The sequence below is a fragment of the Rhincodon typus genome, chromosome 3, assembly GCF_021869965.1.
Source record: "Rhincodon typus isolate 14 chromosome 3, sRhiTyp1.1, whole genome shotgun sequence".
Classification (NCBI taxonomy): Eukaryota; Metazoa; Chordata; class Chondrichthyes; order Orectolobiformes; family Rhincodontidae; genus Rhincodon; species Rhincodon typus.
The window spans coordinates 10,446,147-10,462,752 of NC_063334.1; the positions used below are offsets into that span (position 1 = coordinate 10,446,147).

General features: G+C 41.4%; 1 protein-coding gene and 1 non-coding gene across 2 annotated transcripts in view; one reads left to right on the plus strand and one right to left on the minus strand.

The window, feature by feature from the left end:
- LOC109912114 (fibrillin-2-like) overlaps positions 1 to 16,606 on the plus strand; it is a 152,909-nt gene that overhangs the window by 73,438 nt on the left and 62,865 nt on the right. The window contains exons 28-33 of the mRNA XM_048595128.1: positions 213 to 338; positions 543 to 668; positions 5,233 to 5,382; positions 9,049 to 9,120; positions 12,639 to 12,764; positions 15,382 to 15,507. Of these exons, the coding sequence (XP_048451085.1) occupies positions 213 to 338; positions 543 to 668; positions 5,233 to 5,382; positions 9,049 to 9,120; positions 12,639 to 12,764; positions 15,382 to 15,507 (726 nt within the window). The remainder of the gene's footprint in view (positions 1 to 212; positions 339 to 542; positions 669 to 5,232; positions 5,383 to 9,048; positions 9,121 to 12,638; positions 12,765 to 15,381; positions 15,508 to 16,606) is intronic.
- On the minus strand, positions 7,699 to 7,770 carry trnae-uuc. The gene has a single exon. It is a non-coding gene; the product is annotated as a tRNA-Glu (tRNA).

The window sequence follows — 16,606 nt, forward strand, 5'->3', positions numbered from 1 at the left end:
CATGAAAATGATTGCGATCTCATGCTGATTAAATTGAAAAGCAGTAGCATCACAGTAATATGCCACCTCCCCAATCAAATCAAACCCAACACCATCCTGTTTCTGTCTGTGAATGATATTGGACTCTGTCAATCGTGAATGGAGTGGTGGGCACTGTTTTAGTGAGGTGATGCCCCTTGGGAATGATCCTCTGTTCATACTTGGTTTCTCAGATATTGATGAATGCCAGGAGCTGCCAGGACTGTGCCAAGGTGGAAATTGTGTCAACACTTTCGGTAGTTTTCAATGTGAATGTCCGGCTGGCTATTACTTAAACGATGAAACCCGGATCTGTGAAGGTAAGGTATAGACGTGGTTGAAGGAATGGGGATAACTTCGAACATTTCAATAGAAAGCATGTTCTTTAAAACAAAATGCCGAAGGCAATTGATTGAAAGGGTTGCAGTGATGGGGGAATGAGGGTAGTAACCATGGAGCAATTGTTAAGTAACTGAAATAGACATCATATTCCTATAATAAAATAATCCATTGTGCCTTCACAGACACTGATGAATGTGTCACCTACCCTGGTATCTGTGGACCTGGGACATGTTACAACACCTTGGGTAACTACACTTGTGTGTGCCCTCCAGAGTACATGCAGATCAATGGTGGGAACAACTGCATGGGTGAGTTTTACTGATCATTAATTCCTCAAAATTAGTGAATTTACCATGTTAGCCATATGAACAAGTGGTCTGAAAAAAACACTTCTTCTTCTGCAGTTTTCTGAAGAAAATGCTGCAAAAGCCAGTGCAGAACCAAAACACACACCATTTAATGTATTGGGCTGAAGCTTTGCTATTGTAGTTGTCAAGGAGATAATCAGTGCTCCCGCTTGACTTTTCAGGTTCATAGTCTATTTACTCAAACACTTCCAAGTGTGAAGTAATGTCTCAATTGCAGTGCCAGTTTTCTGAAGCTGGATGAATGTCATCTCAGGAAGCAAAGTCAGGACAGACAGTTCTTCATGAAAGTAGTACTTCTGAACCTTCCCTAAAATACTTCTAATGCGTATAATGTCTTAGTTGCAGCTGAAGTTTACAAGTCTGACAGTATTTAAAGATCAAACATGAGTATAAAGGAAACATGAAACAACAAGTTTCAGTCAGAAAATCTTAGTTAAAATCTTAGTTAATATTGTATTTCTATACTGTAATAACAGTTATACACGAGAGATTTAACAAAAGGGTAAATAGACATGGTCTTTTCCCCAGGATGCGGGAGTCCAAAACTAGAGGGCATAGGTTTAAGGTGAGAGGGGAAAGATTTAAATGGGACCTAAGGGGCAACCTTTTCACACAGAGGGTGGTGCGTGTATGGAATGAGCTGCCAGAGGAAGTGGTGGAGGCTGGTACAATTACAACATTTAAAAGGCATCTGGATGGGTACATGAATAGGAAGGGCTTAGAGGGATATGGGCCAAATGATGGCAAATGGAACTTGATTAATTTGGGATATCTAGACAGCATGGACGAGTTGGACCAAAGTGTCTGTTTCCATGCTGTACAGCTCTATGACTCTAAATGTGTTCACTTTTCAAATTGCATGAGAAATGTGTGAGGCATTTTATTTTTGTTGTTGTATAATGTCAGACACTGCCCTCCCAAATAGGAACAATGCATCTTCATTATCTTGAAAAGGGGCTCCAAGTAGAGATAAAATTCTTCCTTGGTGTGCTAAATAATTGAAATTAATTTTAATCCTCACCACTTGCACACACTCCACATTTACTCTGCAAGTAAAGATAACCATAACCTTTACCATTAGCATCAATTGTAGATGCATCACTTAATAACAGATTAAAGGGCCTAGTAGTCTGACTGGTCTGGTCAGTGCTTCAATAAATTTGCTTCTTGTTAGTCCTCTTTATTTATGAAATCAGGAATTTGTCTTAATAGTTTATTCACAAGGCATCAAAACGGAGCTATGAAATGAGAAAGGGAAGGAATGAAACAGATGATCAAAACTCACTGTGAAGTATTATCCTAATCAGCCTGTTCAGAGATGTTATTGCACACCACTGGAGCAGGTGGGACTAGAACCCAGGTCTCCTAGTTCAGAAGTAAGGACACTACTACTGTGTTACAAGGGCCTTCTGTCTATAAATTTATATTTTTCTTGTCTTTTTAAAGAAGTGCTCTTACACACAATTAATTTGTATTTTTCCCATCACCAAATCATCCATGGCATTTTTTCATCTGCTAACTACCAACACTAAATCACCCATGTTTCCAATTGAATAATTTACATGCAAAGCCCAGTAAGAGTGATACAGACCACCAAAGTTGAGGAGAGGTAGCGAGAAGGAGAAGGATCTAAACTAAAATGTAGTTGGAAGGGGAGATAAAGCATTATATCCCCTGCAGTCCTCACCTCTCTGTAAAGGTATTGAGAGCACTGATGGATACCTCATATTCCCTCTCCAATGACACTCGGGCATGAATGTAACTGAGGAAGATGGGCAGGCAATGAGCAGAGACAAGCCCCTCCATGGCCCTCTGCCTGGACCTGTTTATAGCTAGACTGACCAGACCCAGGAGCAGACCCATGAGGGACATCACAACCACAACCAATACACGCATGGTCCATGGACTCCACAGTGCTGCAAAAGTAATCAGCTATGCTGGGAGTCCATGAACCGCTGCAATCTGCGGTTATATAGGACTGCTGCATGCAACACCCTGTGTCCCAGGTCCCCCTGAGGGTAAGTGGGAGGACTCCCACATAGATGACCCTCCACAGGGGATCCCCGCCACCCAGCGGCAATAGCACGTCAGGATGTAGCTGGGCAGTGGCCGTAAGAGTTGAGGTGGATAGTGTACAGCAGCAACTGTACAAGAATCACCTCTGTGGCTGGTGGAAGCACAGAGGGCATCGCCATGAGGCAGCTCAGGCTCCAGGGTGCAGGCTCCTAATGGAGGTTCAGGATCCTGGGGCCAATGTGAAATTCCATCCCAGCAGGGAGACATGCAGAAGGGGATTCCACCACACCTGAGCATCGTCCAACTGGTGCAGAGTGTCGAGTCCAAGCATCAGCCACGAGGTGAACATCCACTGTCTCCCTGCCGACCAGTTCCAGTGGCAACCTCCAGCCCTGTCCTCCCCCAGCCAGCACCCAACCCAGACCTTGCCACCCAGCATTTCCCCAACTGTGGCCACGCCCTTTGCCCTTGCCAGCCACTGGAACCGGCGATGGTGAAGGTGCAGATTCCTGAGCAGTGGAACTCTTAACAATGGCTGCTTCTCCCGATGGTGGGAAAACCTGGTGCAAGTTGATCATGTTTGTGACAAACCCAGAAGGAAGGATCAAAGGGACCAGGCGGTATCACAGCATGGAAGCCACCAGCTGGTTTCTGACCAGCGCTCAGCTCCTGTACAATAACACTTGGAGCACTCCTCTCCAGCAGCTGTATACGTACGTGAGTGTCTTTTGCGGGAGAATAAGAAGAGAGCTGGGCAGGTCTGGGTTCTGCTTCATTGGCTGTGGGTAGAGATTGATCACCCAATCAACTGACTGAGAGACTTTAGCCTCCAGCTCCTGCCAGTTTCCAACCCCCCCCACCACCACCGCCGCCGCTGGCCAGGATTCCTCAGCCAGGCTGTGGTAGGCCCCAGATAGAGGAGATGGGTGGCACTCCAGCTAAACCCCATAATTCCTCTGGCAAGGAATCCACCTACTATGGAGCGACCAGGAGTCTGGAATATTTGGCCTAATTGTTTCTAGTAGAAGTCACAGCCAAGTACACTGCTGGGTGTTTGCGTATCTTCTGCAGATCAGCAGGGTTGGTCAACATGAGGAGCACGTCATCGGCCTACGCTGATAAAATGAATTAAGAGAAACTCCTCACAGTATTAGATTTAGTTCAGATATTTCTTAACTTACCTGTTCAGAGACATTATTACACCCCTCTGGAGCAGGTGGGACTTGAACCCATACCTTCCGGTCCAGAGGAATGGACAGTAGCAGTGCACCACATAAGTCCTCACTGTGAATTCATTTTTTTTTAATATATCCAAAAGTGCTCTGACACACAACAAAGTTTTTTTTCCATCACCAAATCACCAGCGGAATTTTTTTCATTTATTAACTGCCATGAGGAAGTCACCGTGTTTCTGACTGAATAGTTTTAGATGCAGAGCCTGTTAAAGGAGATGCAGACCACCTAAAGGTGAGGCAGAGAGGGAGGGAGTGAAATCATTCGCTGTGAATTTGTAGGCTGCTGTTTAATCCTTAGTACCTCGATATTGTTTCATTTCAATTTGTCATAAATCTGTGAAGGGGTCTGTGGTGCAGTGGTAGTGTCCCCACCTCTGAACCAGGAGGCCTGGGTTCGAGTCCTACCTACTCTAGTCAAGTGCAATAACACCTCTGAACAGGCTGCTTTAAAGCTATAGATATATTCAAGAATCCGTTAGCTAGCTCCAGTTCTGTATTAGAATGACAAAATGGGAATTCCTAACATTTGAGTTCAAAACTAGGAGACTTAGCACTGAAATCAAAATGGAAATATTTGACTCACTGAATGGGGAGGCGATAGCCTAGTGGTATTATCGCTGGACTGTTAATCCAGAGACCCAGGTCATGTTCTGGGGACCTGGGTTCAAATCCCATCATGGCAGATGGTGGGATTTGAACTCAATAAAAATCTGGAATTACAAGTTGCTGATTGTTGGAAAAACTCATCTAGTTCACTAATGTCCTTTAGGAAAAGAAACTTCTATCCTTACCTGGTCTGGCCTACATGTGACTCCAGACCCACAACAATGTGGTTGGCTCTTAACTGCCCTCTTGGCAATTAGGGCTGGGTAATAACTGCTTGCCTAGCCAATGATGCCCTCATCCCATGAATGAAGTAAAAAATATTCAACCAGATACAGCTTTATAGTGGACAAATCACTTTGGTATCCACAGGAAGTGATAGGAAACTATATCACTTACCCTATAATCAGAGCTCTCAAAGAAATTTGTACTTCTCTTGGAATTTTCAGATATATTAACATTCATAAATGTTGGCAGTAAGTGATTGAATGTCTGGCCAAAAAGTACAAATAAATTGGTATGTATTGATGTAAAGTCCAACCTAAATGTTCTACCATCAACAGACAGCCAACAAGTGTAAGATCAGAAATATTTCAACAGATATTTAGATATGATGCCAGACTTTCATACCATTTTTTAATTTTTTCCAGACATGAGAAAGAGCTTATGCTATCGACACTACAACGGGACCTGTGAGAATGAGCTGTCCTTCAACTTAACCAAAAAAATGTGTTGTTGTTCTTACAATGTCGGTAAAGGATGGAATAAACCTTGTGAACCTTGCCCAACACCTGCTACATGTGAGTGTATAACGACTCTTACCCACTTGGTTTGCACACTTAGTTACTCACTAAATAAACGAAAGTAAAACATTCGGTTAAAAATGTTTTTTTTTAAATAGGCTTAAACACACAGTAGGCCGTTCATGTAGTTTCTATGTAGGCAAATTATTTAGCTCAGTTGGCTGGATAGTTAGTTTGTGATATGGAGTGATGCCAATAGTGTGGGTTCAATTTCCACACCAGCTGAGGTTACTGTGATGAACTATCCTCCTCAATCTGTCCCATTGCCTGAGGTGTGATGACCCACAGGTTAAACCACCACCAGTCATTTCTCTTTAACGAGAGAACTGCTCAAAAGTCCAGTAGGACTATGGTGACTCTACCTTTTGGACAAATTCTTAAGGAATCAGATCTTTTATCCATGCCCTCTTATAATGTCAACAAGTACTGAAGACTGCAGACAATCTTGATGGAGTTACAGAAGCAAAAAAACGAAGTTGGTGATCTCCATTTGAGCTGATAGAAAAGAAGTTATTGATAAGGCAAAGCATAATTATTTTGTAGACAGTAGAGTCTCAGTTATGTCTTTCACAGAGAGAAACAAGAAGTTGCTTTTTTTGCACAAACACCACAGAAGATTGATTTTGGGCTCATGCTTCAAGCAGTCCAGAAGGTGTCAAGGTGTAATTTGAAATGAATGGTGTCACTAGCATTTCAATGGATAACTACGGTCTTAGTTATTTACTTCCTTCATGTGTCTATGACTATTAACGCCTATCAGCTACATTTTCAAATTAGCACTGTCATCAAATAGAAACCCAATACATCAACACATAAAGAGAATTCTGCAAACATTACAGAGTATGAATTTAATTTAATGTGTTCACTTTCCATTTTAATCAAAGTATACTGAATTAATCAAAATGAATTAAACATTTCCACAAAACAGCTCTTTTTTGGCCAACAGTAGTGGCTTTCACCACTATCATTAGATCTGCTCGTTCTTGTTTTGATCAGTGTATAACTTGGAAAGGAACTTACACAAAATACAGTGCTCAATAGTCAATGGGAGCACATCTTAAACAAACTCAGTTACATTTGATTAACTAAGTACTTTGTATTTCCCTTCCATTGTGGAAGCTTCTTTGAAGCCAAGCAACTTAATCCTCCATACAACATAAAAGGTAGCCTTCTTATCTGAGAGGAACAAGAACTCTATAAACCATGGCCCCCATACACAATTCAACATCATATATTTAACATACAAAATCGGGGCACCAAGATCAGAACATTATAGATGAAGGCAGCTATTCATCCATTCATAATCCATCCATTCAGAGATCCTTATGTGGCATCCAACCATTTCTTAACTGGCTGCACAAGCTATTTTTGCCTGTTCCACATATTGTCACTCAATTTGAAGAAGCTTTATGTTTTATTTTCATATTAAAATTGCATTTTACAAACTTGAGGCCGTGCCTCCTGTCACATGTGGCTCAGTTGAGACCTCTTGAGTCACAAAGTTGTGGACCCAAGACCCAAACCAAAGACTGTTAAAAATCTGAATCCTGCCTTCAACCTGCTCACTTCTGGTTTGAACAGAGTGAGGTGATAGGTACAACCAATCTGCTGCAGCAGGAGGGTTGGCAGCTTAAACGTTATAACAAAGTTGTGTGCATCATATTTAACCATCATTTAAAGTTTAATTCTGACCAGCCAAGTTTTCCAAGACCTGAAACAACAATTCAACAAAGCTGGACTGCTGGTTTCAGGAATCATAGCCTATCTTTCTTATTTGCTAACAATGATGTGATTATGCACCTCCAGAATAATTGGGACTTGAACCCAGGCCTCCTACTCCAGAGGTAGGAGCACTACCAATGCACCACAAGAGCCCTTTTGAGTTGCATGCTTTTCCATTTCCTTGCAGGATTCAGTTATTGGAACAGAAATAGGTTATTCAGCCCATTGATACTGATCCATAGAATCATAGATCATAGAATCCCTCCAGTGTGGAAACAGGACCTTCGGCCCAACAAGTCCACACTGACCCTCAGAGCATCCCACCCAGACCCATCCCCCTATAACCCACCTAATCTACACATCCCTGAACACTATGGGTAATTTAGCATGGCCAATCCACCTAACCTGCACATCCTTGGACTGTGGGAGGAAACTGGAGCACCCAGAGAAAACCCACACAGACACAGGGAGAATGTGTAAACTCTACACAGACAGTCACACGAGGGTGGAATCGAACCCAGGCCCCCGGCGCTGTGAGGCAGCAGTGCTAACCACTGAGCCACCATGCCGCCCCTGTCAAGAGAGGTTCTATTCCCTGACCGGGAATCGAACCCAAGCCACGGCGGTGAAAGCGCCGAATCTTAACCACTAGACCACCAGGGAATGCCATCATTCAATGAATCACGGCTGGGATCTGGCCTAACTCCAAACACCAGCCTTTGGCCCATTTCCCTTAATAAATTTGCTAAAAAAACTTATCTATCTCAGATTTAAAATTAACAAACCGATCCAGCATCCACTGCTGTTTGTGGAGGAGAGCTTCAAACCTCTCCCACCCTTTGTGTGTATGGAAGTGCTTCCTAACATCTCTCCTGAATGGGACTGGCCTTCATTCTCAAACTATGCCCATAGAATCCCCAACCTGTGGAAACAGTTTATCTTTATTTACCATGTCTTTTCCTATTAATATCTTGAAGACTTTGATCAGATTACCCATCAACCTTCTAAATTCTCATAAAAACAGATCAAATTTGTATAATCTATCTCATAACTTAATCCCTGAAATCCAGGTATCATCCTTGTAAACCTATGTTGTACTCCCTCCAGGACCAATATATCTTTCCTATGGTGTGGTGCCCAGATCTGCATCTGTTCACTAGATTCCTGCTGTCAGTCACCCCCGTCTTCCTTTCCAGTGTTGTCCCTGACCCTTCTGTCCTTTTGATCTCTCCCCAATCCTTCTGATGTCCCCAAACTCCAATCTAGTGAACTGCCTCCTCAAGGCCTCAATCTGCCTTAGCATCTCTAAAATTTACCCAGCTCTAGATGCTGGTCTTCCCTGGCCTTTGGTCTTGCCCCTGTTCTCCAGCATTTCTCAATCATGCTCTCCCAACTATCCACAATCTGGTTGTGGCCTAGTGCTTAAGACCGTCCCGCCTACGAGCCAGTCAGCCACCCAATCTGATCGCTTACAGAAAAGAGATGGAAAGAAATAAATGCTAATCAATTCTTGCCATTAAGTTTGGCAGGACGTGTGGGAAACCCCATCTTTCAAGTTTCCCAACTTCTCGGTAGCCCTGCCTCCACGCCTGCCTAGACTTCAAGTTAAGATCCACCTCATTATTGCCAGATCCCTTTCCAAATTTCCCTGGGCTATGTTCATTTCCATTCATTGTGTACTTGCATCCTACTTTTCTTTTCAACCAAGTCGGATGCAATATATTTATCAGGCTCTCCAGATGCTTAGAACTGACTGGTTGTAAAGTGGAAAGTCACTTCTCAGGGATTTCAGACAGTGTTCTGAAAGGTGAGATTGTTTGAAGAAGACGTGGAATCCTAGTCTCAGTTTGTCATGAAGAAATGTATATAGGTTATTGGAATGAAATGAGTGATTTAAATAGTACATTTTAGATTAATTACTAATACGATTGTGTGTTCCAGCTGATTACCAGTCGCTGTGTGGAAATCAAGGTCCTGGCTTTACCATTGACTTTGAAACTGGGAAGCCTGTTGGTAAGTACAAAGTTTTTGTGCTTGGGACACATCTTCCTTCCAAGGTATTTAATTTTTATTGGTATTTTTCTAAAAATATTTGGCGAGAATATGTGTTTAAATTTTGGGGTGCGATGGCCTAGTGGTATTATCGCTGGACTGTTAATCCAGCGATCCAGGCAATGTTCTGGGGACCCAGGTTCTAATCCTGCCTTGGCAGATGGTGGAGTTTGAATTCAATAAATATCTGGAATTAAGAGCCTAACAATGACCATGAATCCATCGTCAATTGTCGGAAAAACCCATCTGGTTCACTAATGCCCTTTAGGGAAGGAAACTGCCATCCTTAACTGGCCTGGCCTACATGTGACTCCAGACTCACAGCAATGTGTTTGACTCTTAACTGCCCTCTGGACAATTAGGGATGGGCAATAAATGCTGCCTAGCCAGCGACGCCCTCATCCCGTGAATGAATAGAGAAAGAAAAAGTGAATCTGGAACCCTAATCATGTTTAATCCCCACCTCTAACAGTTGCACAAAACTGTGTTAATCAGACCTCTGCAGTATCAGATATATTGTGTAACATCAGAAGTTGCACGACGCTAGACTATAGTCCAACAGGTTTATTTGATTTCATAGGCTTTCAGAGTGTAGCCCTTTCATCAGGTGAAGTGACTAAGGGGCTGCGTTCTGAAAGCTTGTGATTTCAAATAAACCTGTTGGACTATAACCTGGTGTCATGTGATTCCTGATTTTGCCCACCCCAGTCCAACACCGGCACTACCACATCATGAATATATCGTGTAGATATGCCAATTATTACATTTTGCAGATTTGATGTGAAGGAAGAAGTTGAAAGAACAAGCATTGGGTAGATCAGAGGATAAACAAAAAACAACCTTAGCCCCAATTATCACTAAATTTATCTGTGGATGGGCTTAATTCAGATGTTCTTTTAACACCCAAGCCAATTTTAGCTTCTTCATTTCAGTGGAGGGTTACAAATAGGTGAAGTGTAAAACAAATGTCTGGGGTGGAATTTTCTACTGCTGGGGGGAACAATCTTGGATATGAGAACAGCAATTCATTAGGGCAGGTGTCAACATGGCCAAAACCCAACACTGTGCCCTCCTCAATCCTGTACCTCTGGGATCTCTGAGATCCTGTGACTCTGAGATTTCTGTGATCCTATGACTTTGGTTCCTCTGTGATTCTGTGACTCTGGGATCTCAGTGATCGTATAACTCTGGGATCTCTATGAATCTGTACCTCTGGGATCTCTGTGATCCTGTGACTCTAGGATCTCTGTGATCATGTGACTCTGGGATTTCTTTGATTCTATGACTCTGGGATCCTGTGATCCTGTGACTGAGACTTCTTTATCCTGTGACTCTGGGATCTCTGTGATCCTGTGACTCTGGGATCTCTGTGATCCTGTGACTGAGATTTCTTTATCCTGTGACTCTGGGATCTCTGTGATCCTGTGACTGAGATTTCTTGATCCTGTGATTCTGGGATCTCTGTGATTCTGTGACTCTAGGATCTCTGTGATCTTGTAACTCTGGGATCTCTGTGATCCTGTGACTCTGGGATCTCTGTGATCCTGTGACTCTGGGATCTCTGTGATCCGGTGACTCTGGGGTGCTCTTCTGCCAGCTAGCATGCCATCCTGAATGGTGTTGTCAAGGACAAGAATTGCTGCAGTCTCATTGGCCACCTTGCTGGACAAGGTGTATACCCGTTGGGCTTTGATCTTGGGGAAGGATCCACCAATGACCTCACTGCTTCGCTTGTGTTTGTGTGAATCGATGTTAACACAGGTCTCTCATCAGATTTCCAGCTGGCTGCTGAGAGATCACATTGCCTCACAAGATTCACCCCATAATCCACACCCTCCCTTGTTGCCGCTGAGTTTATCTGTCAAAATCAGAGTACTGAGGTTAGAAAGCACTGTAATTAGGATTTATGCAGAACAGGCTTTAGGAAAGGTACAAGGACATGGGGAAAAACATTGGTAGTTGATTCATTTTCACTTGAATTAAGTTCTATTTTCATTTTTAAATTTGCACTGTAGAAAGTTCAAAATATATATAGTTTGGGAAGTTAGATTTTTGTTATTCATCTGTTATCACTTTCATGATAATGACATCATTCTTTGATAATCCTTTGAGATTACTTGTTTGAAATGAAATGACTACAGAGTTTTGAAGGGGTAGGTGGACAGTCTTGTGGGTCTGACCTTGTTTTCCAGACGTTGTGAGGCACAGTGAAAATGACAACAGGCTTACTACTGTTGTTTTTCCCAGCACAGATGATTACTGAGACCCAAAATAATAGAGAAGTTGTTATTTACATTTGTTTCGCAATTACAGGGACATTAGCTCAATGCAACATTAAAACAGAGCAAACTTTTGATTTGTTTCTTTAAAGTCGGTAATTCAATGGGTCGGTCATGTTTGAATATAACATTGCACAATTTATATTATTGTTGATAAATTTGTGTGTATCATTCTTTGTTCTTTTCCAATTCAAAGATAAATTCATTAGATATTTACTCATGAATAAAATCGCTTTTTAGAAGCAAATAATCAATAAACAAGAAATGTTATGCACTAAAATAAAACAAAGAACTATGGATGCTGACAATCTGAAACAAAAGCAGAAATTGCTGTAGAAATGAAGCAGATTCTGTGGAGAGAGGGGTCACTGGACCTGAAACATTAACTCTGCTTTCTCTCCACAAACGCTGCCAGATCTGCTGAGGTTTTCCAGCAATTTCTGCCTCTGTTTCAGAAAGTTATGAAACCTGCTTTATGAAAACAAACCAAGAGAATGCCCCTTCTTCGTGGTTTATGTATATCTCTTTGATTTTTTTCCTCCAGTCACCTGATGTTTTTAGGTACAATGGCCTAGAATTGGAGTGGGATCAGATTGAGTGCAGTGCTTCAATTAACTAATGAAAGCTGGAGGCAGGAACATGATAAAATGATCATAGTTGTATAGATTGCACTGGTGACATTTGCAGCCTTAGCAGCAGCCTGTAAGTAACAAGAGGCCAACGAATAAAGGACTGGCTGAGAAGTCTCACTCTACTAGATGAGCATGAAGGGTGGGGTTCTAAAATAGGTGCCTTTATTATACCCACATCAATACACTGTTACACATGTTTCTGACACTGATTGAGCGTGGGAGGCTGTTCCTTGAGATAGTTTCTCATCAATTTGTTCAGAAGCATTACTAGACACCTCAAGAGTAGGTGGGACCTGAACTTGGGCCTCCTGGATTAGAGATAAGGACACTACCATTACACCACAAGAGTCTCAAAAGTTTGGTTCCTTAAATTAGATGTGCAAATGAGAAACAACTGGGTCTGATTTTACCCTGATGCTGTCCATATATCACATTTTTTTATTTCATGAAAACCAATTTTCATTTCACAAAACCAAACCACACAATCAAGATGAAGCCATGTATTTAACATAAATCTCAATGAATGAATGAAACATTCGTATCTAATTATTAATGTCCTTACCCCTAGATATCGATGAATGCAGAAAAATTCCAGGCATTTGTGCAAACGGTGTATGTATCAATCAGATTGGCAGCTTCCGATGTGAGTGCCCAATGGGATTTAGTTACAACGACTTGCTTCTCATCTGTGAAGGTATTGTCACGTTTATTATAAGACCCCACTTCAAATTTTTTTTCAGACGTGTGATAGTTTGACTTTTACATCACATAGAGTTGTGAGTTCAATTGTTTTATTTCATTCCTTTCGTGGGGTGTGGGCATCAAACATTAGGACAGTATTTAATGCCCACCCCTAAGCACTCTTGAGAAAGTGCTAGTGAACTACCTACTTGAACCATTGCAGTTCATGTGTTGTTAGGGAGAGATTTCCAGGATTTTAACCCAGTAAGTGAAGGAATGGCAACATAGTTCCAAATCAAGGTGGTATGTTGCTTGGAGTGGAGCTTGTTGGTGGTGGTGTTCCTCTGTATCTGTAGCCCTTGTTTGGAGGATACAGGTCACAAGTTTGGAAGGTGCTGGTTAAAGAACCTTGGATAAGTTGTTCAACGATAAGTATTCTTGAATACTCTCTTGTTTAACTAAAGTTAAGATGTTTATATAAGCTAAAGAATTTAATATCTTAATGACTGATCCTTAGCATTCAGTTGCATTTAACAGTTTTTCATGTTAACTTTTTAGTTCTCTGTATACACAATGATAAAATCTTAGAAACAATCAATCAATCCGCTTGGATAATTTGTTTAACAGAAACTTTAAAATATGCTCCAAATGTTTAATCAGCTTTTGACATATTTCAGCAATGTATGCAATTCCAAAACCATATTTTACACTAGAAACGTAATACAAACATTTTTGAATGGGTTATGAAATCCAGAAGTAAGAATCTTTCTGAGCCATGTTTTTCAAGCTAATAAAACAATTTGAATGCATAACTACAAAGCCTGCAGTTTCTCAGAAAGCAGTCGTATTGAATGGTGAAAAATGATGGAAAAAGGCAGTTATTCACATAGCTTTCAGTGATGGGAAACTTTCACCAAGTTTTCCTTTTGATATATTAATTTTGGAGTCCAAATAACTTTATATTTCTCATTGATCTAAAGTTATTACAATGAAGGCATACTGTATATCTTACAGTGTAATTAATTCACCTAATCACATTTCAGACTGAAACTTTCTTAAACTATGTATGATTAAAATGCAACCTGGGTTCAATATGTTTGTCTGAAAAACACAAATTAAGAACAGCCAACACTTACTTCATCCAGCCCATTTGAATTCCTAGCTATAGCTTGTCTCCTGATAAACATGTTTAAAAGATTTATCAAGAAGATCCTACAATGCTGACTTGATATTAATTTTGTGCAAATCACTCAAGTATTATGTGGTATATTGATGCAGCAAGTTAATCCTATTTCAGCTTCTAATGCTGAGATACAAAAACACTCCTAAACCTGTTTTACTTCTGAAGAACTGTGCAGCACTCTGGCTGTAAAAGTCCTGACCTAAAATCTCTAATGTGGGTTTTACCTTCAGCAGTATATTTGATCTGATGCAGAACTGCTTACATTATCCCTCATAATGTCGGAAACAAGGTGTAGATATCGTGGAATGGAAGGATTGGACAGACATTTATTACAGCTGACTAAAATATACAAATCTTACATTCACAGACACATAAGTGTCTGGGCAAGTAGTGGGCAATTTGGTTATAGAGGAAGAGCACATTTCTAATAATGTGACACATGATCAGTTGATTCTCGGGTAAAATGGCATATGAGATCTTTAGACCCTCAGGTGACGTGATAAGATGCAATGATGATATAAGCATGTCTGTTAAAGTTACACTGACATTCTGACTGTGAGACAACACGATATGATGACATCCTCCAGTTTGTTTCCATGCCAGCCAAATGTCGAAGCATCCAATGTGGCAGGCAGGAGTCGTCTTCTTTAAGAAGTAGGAACAGGATTAGACCATTCAGCCTCTCAAGCCTGCTACATCACTCAGTAGGATTGTGGCTAATCCAAGGGTTCATTACAGTCCAGAAATGTACCACCAACCATATTGGTCTTAGCAAAAAAAATAGGCATCCGAAGCTCAAATCTGAAACAATAACTAACTTCTTTATAGATGCAAAGACAGGATCTTCATTTATTTGAGTTCCCATGCTGGCTTCATACTGGGAAATCATTTTCGTTCCTTTGCCTTTCCTCAAAATCACAGCGTACTCAATGCTTTCTATTCCAGCTTCTCCCTCAACACTCAACCACCTTCTTTCCTGATCATACTCATTTCCCCGATGATAACGTTCCATGGGGAAAGGTGCAGCTGTTAAATAAGGCTGTTGCAGACATCCAAAAATTCCTGCCTCTTCACCAATGAGTTGTGTTGGAAAACTGCCCATCTGATGTCTGCAGCCAAGTCTCATTTACATGAACACCAGCCCCCAATATTAGATTTACCCCATTAGCCTGGTTACAGCATAATGATTGTTTCCCCTCATCCTGAAGCCTGAGTCATAATGTCTGCTCCATTTACAGTATCCAGATTTAAATTCGAACTTGGTAAACATGAGATATAAACAACTTTATTTACTGTATTGTATTTCTGGTTATAATGCTCTGTTTTAGTTACAGTCTGCTATATTTTGAGCATTCCAATCTCCATAGTCTTTTTAACTTTTCAGTGTTGTGTTACTTCTAACTCAAATTTTGAGACGTTACAGGTAGTATTTTTGTCTTTGTTTTAGATATTGACGAATGCAGTAATGGAGACAATCTTTGCCAACGTAATGCAGATTGTATTAACATTCCTGGCAGTTACCGCTGCGAATGTTCTGCCGGATATAAACTAGCACCTAATGGAGCTTGCATTGGTAAGGGCTTATTCCGCTTCTGGTGAAAATTAAGCTTCATTGTTGGACTTTTCTTATTCGTCTACAGAATGTGAGTGTCACTGGCCGGGCCAACAGTTGTCAACCATCCCTAACTGCCCCTGAGAAGATGATGTTGAGCCAGCTTCTTGAACCATTCTAGTGCATCCACATCCTTATCACCCAGTAGGCAGGATGGTGGGCATGTTGTTTGTATATTGCTACAACTGTGACATGCATTGAAATAGCTCCTTCGCCGTAGAAAATCATCCCACATTGCTTCACAGAGACATTGTCAAAATAAAAGGCACCGAGTCAAAGAAGTGGGAGTTAGTAAGGATGACCAAAAGCTTAGTCAATGCGACTGTTATTCAGGAGAGCTCAGGGAGGGAAATTCCAGAATCAACAGCTGAGGTGACTGATGATATGCCTATAATGCGAAGGAAGTGGATGAGCCTGTGGGATGTACAAGAATTCAGATTTGAGAAGAACAGAACATTTGATGGGACAGGCTTCATAGGACTGAGTGAGATTTTAAAGGCAGCATGGTGTGAAACTAAAAAGAAATGTAAACTTGAGGATGAGCATTTTGAATTTGTCAGGTTAGTGTCTGAGACTGGATCAGCATGGGACTGCAATAATGAATGATTAAGAAATGATACAGGCAGCTGAATTCTGAGGAAGCTAAAATTCAGAAAGGATGGGAAGATGGCCAAGAGATCATTGGAATCATTTTGCCTGGAAATAATGAATGAGAGTTTCAGCAGCCTGAGCTGTGGGCAGAGGCAAATGATACTATGTAAGTGGAAGGAGTGATCTTTCTCATGGAGAAGATATGTGATCAGAAGCTCATCACAGACTTGACCAGGACACCAAAGTTACAATCAGCAGTTGCTGGAGAGGAAGTTGGAATTGGCAGTATGGTAGGGTTCAGTGGAGAAGGCTGAGCACCAACACTTCTGTCTTGTCGGTGTTTAGTGCGTGAAATAGAGAAATCCATCACTGATCTCAGACGGAGATAGTAGGAACTGCAGATGCTGGAGAATCCGAGACAACAAGGTGCAGGGCTGGATGAACACAGCAGGCCAAGCAGCATCTTGAA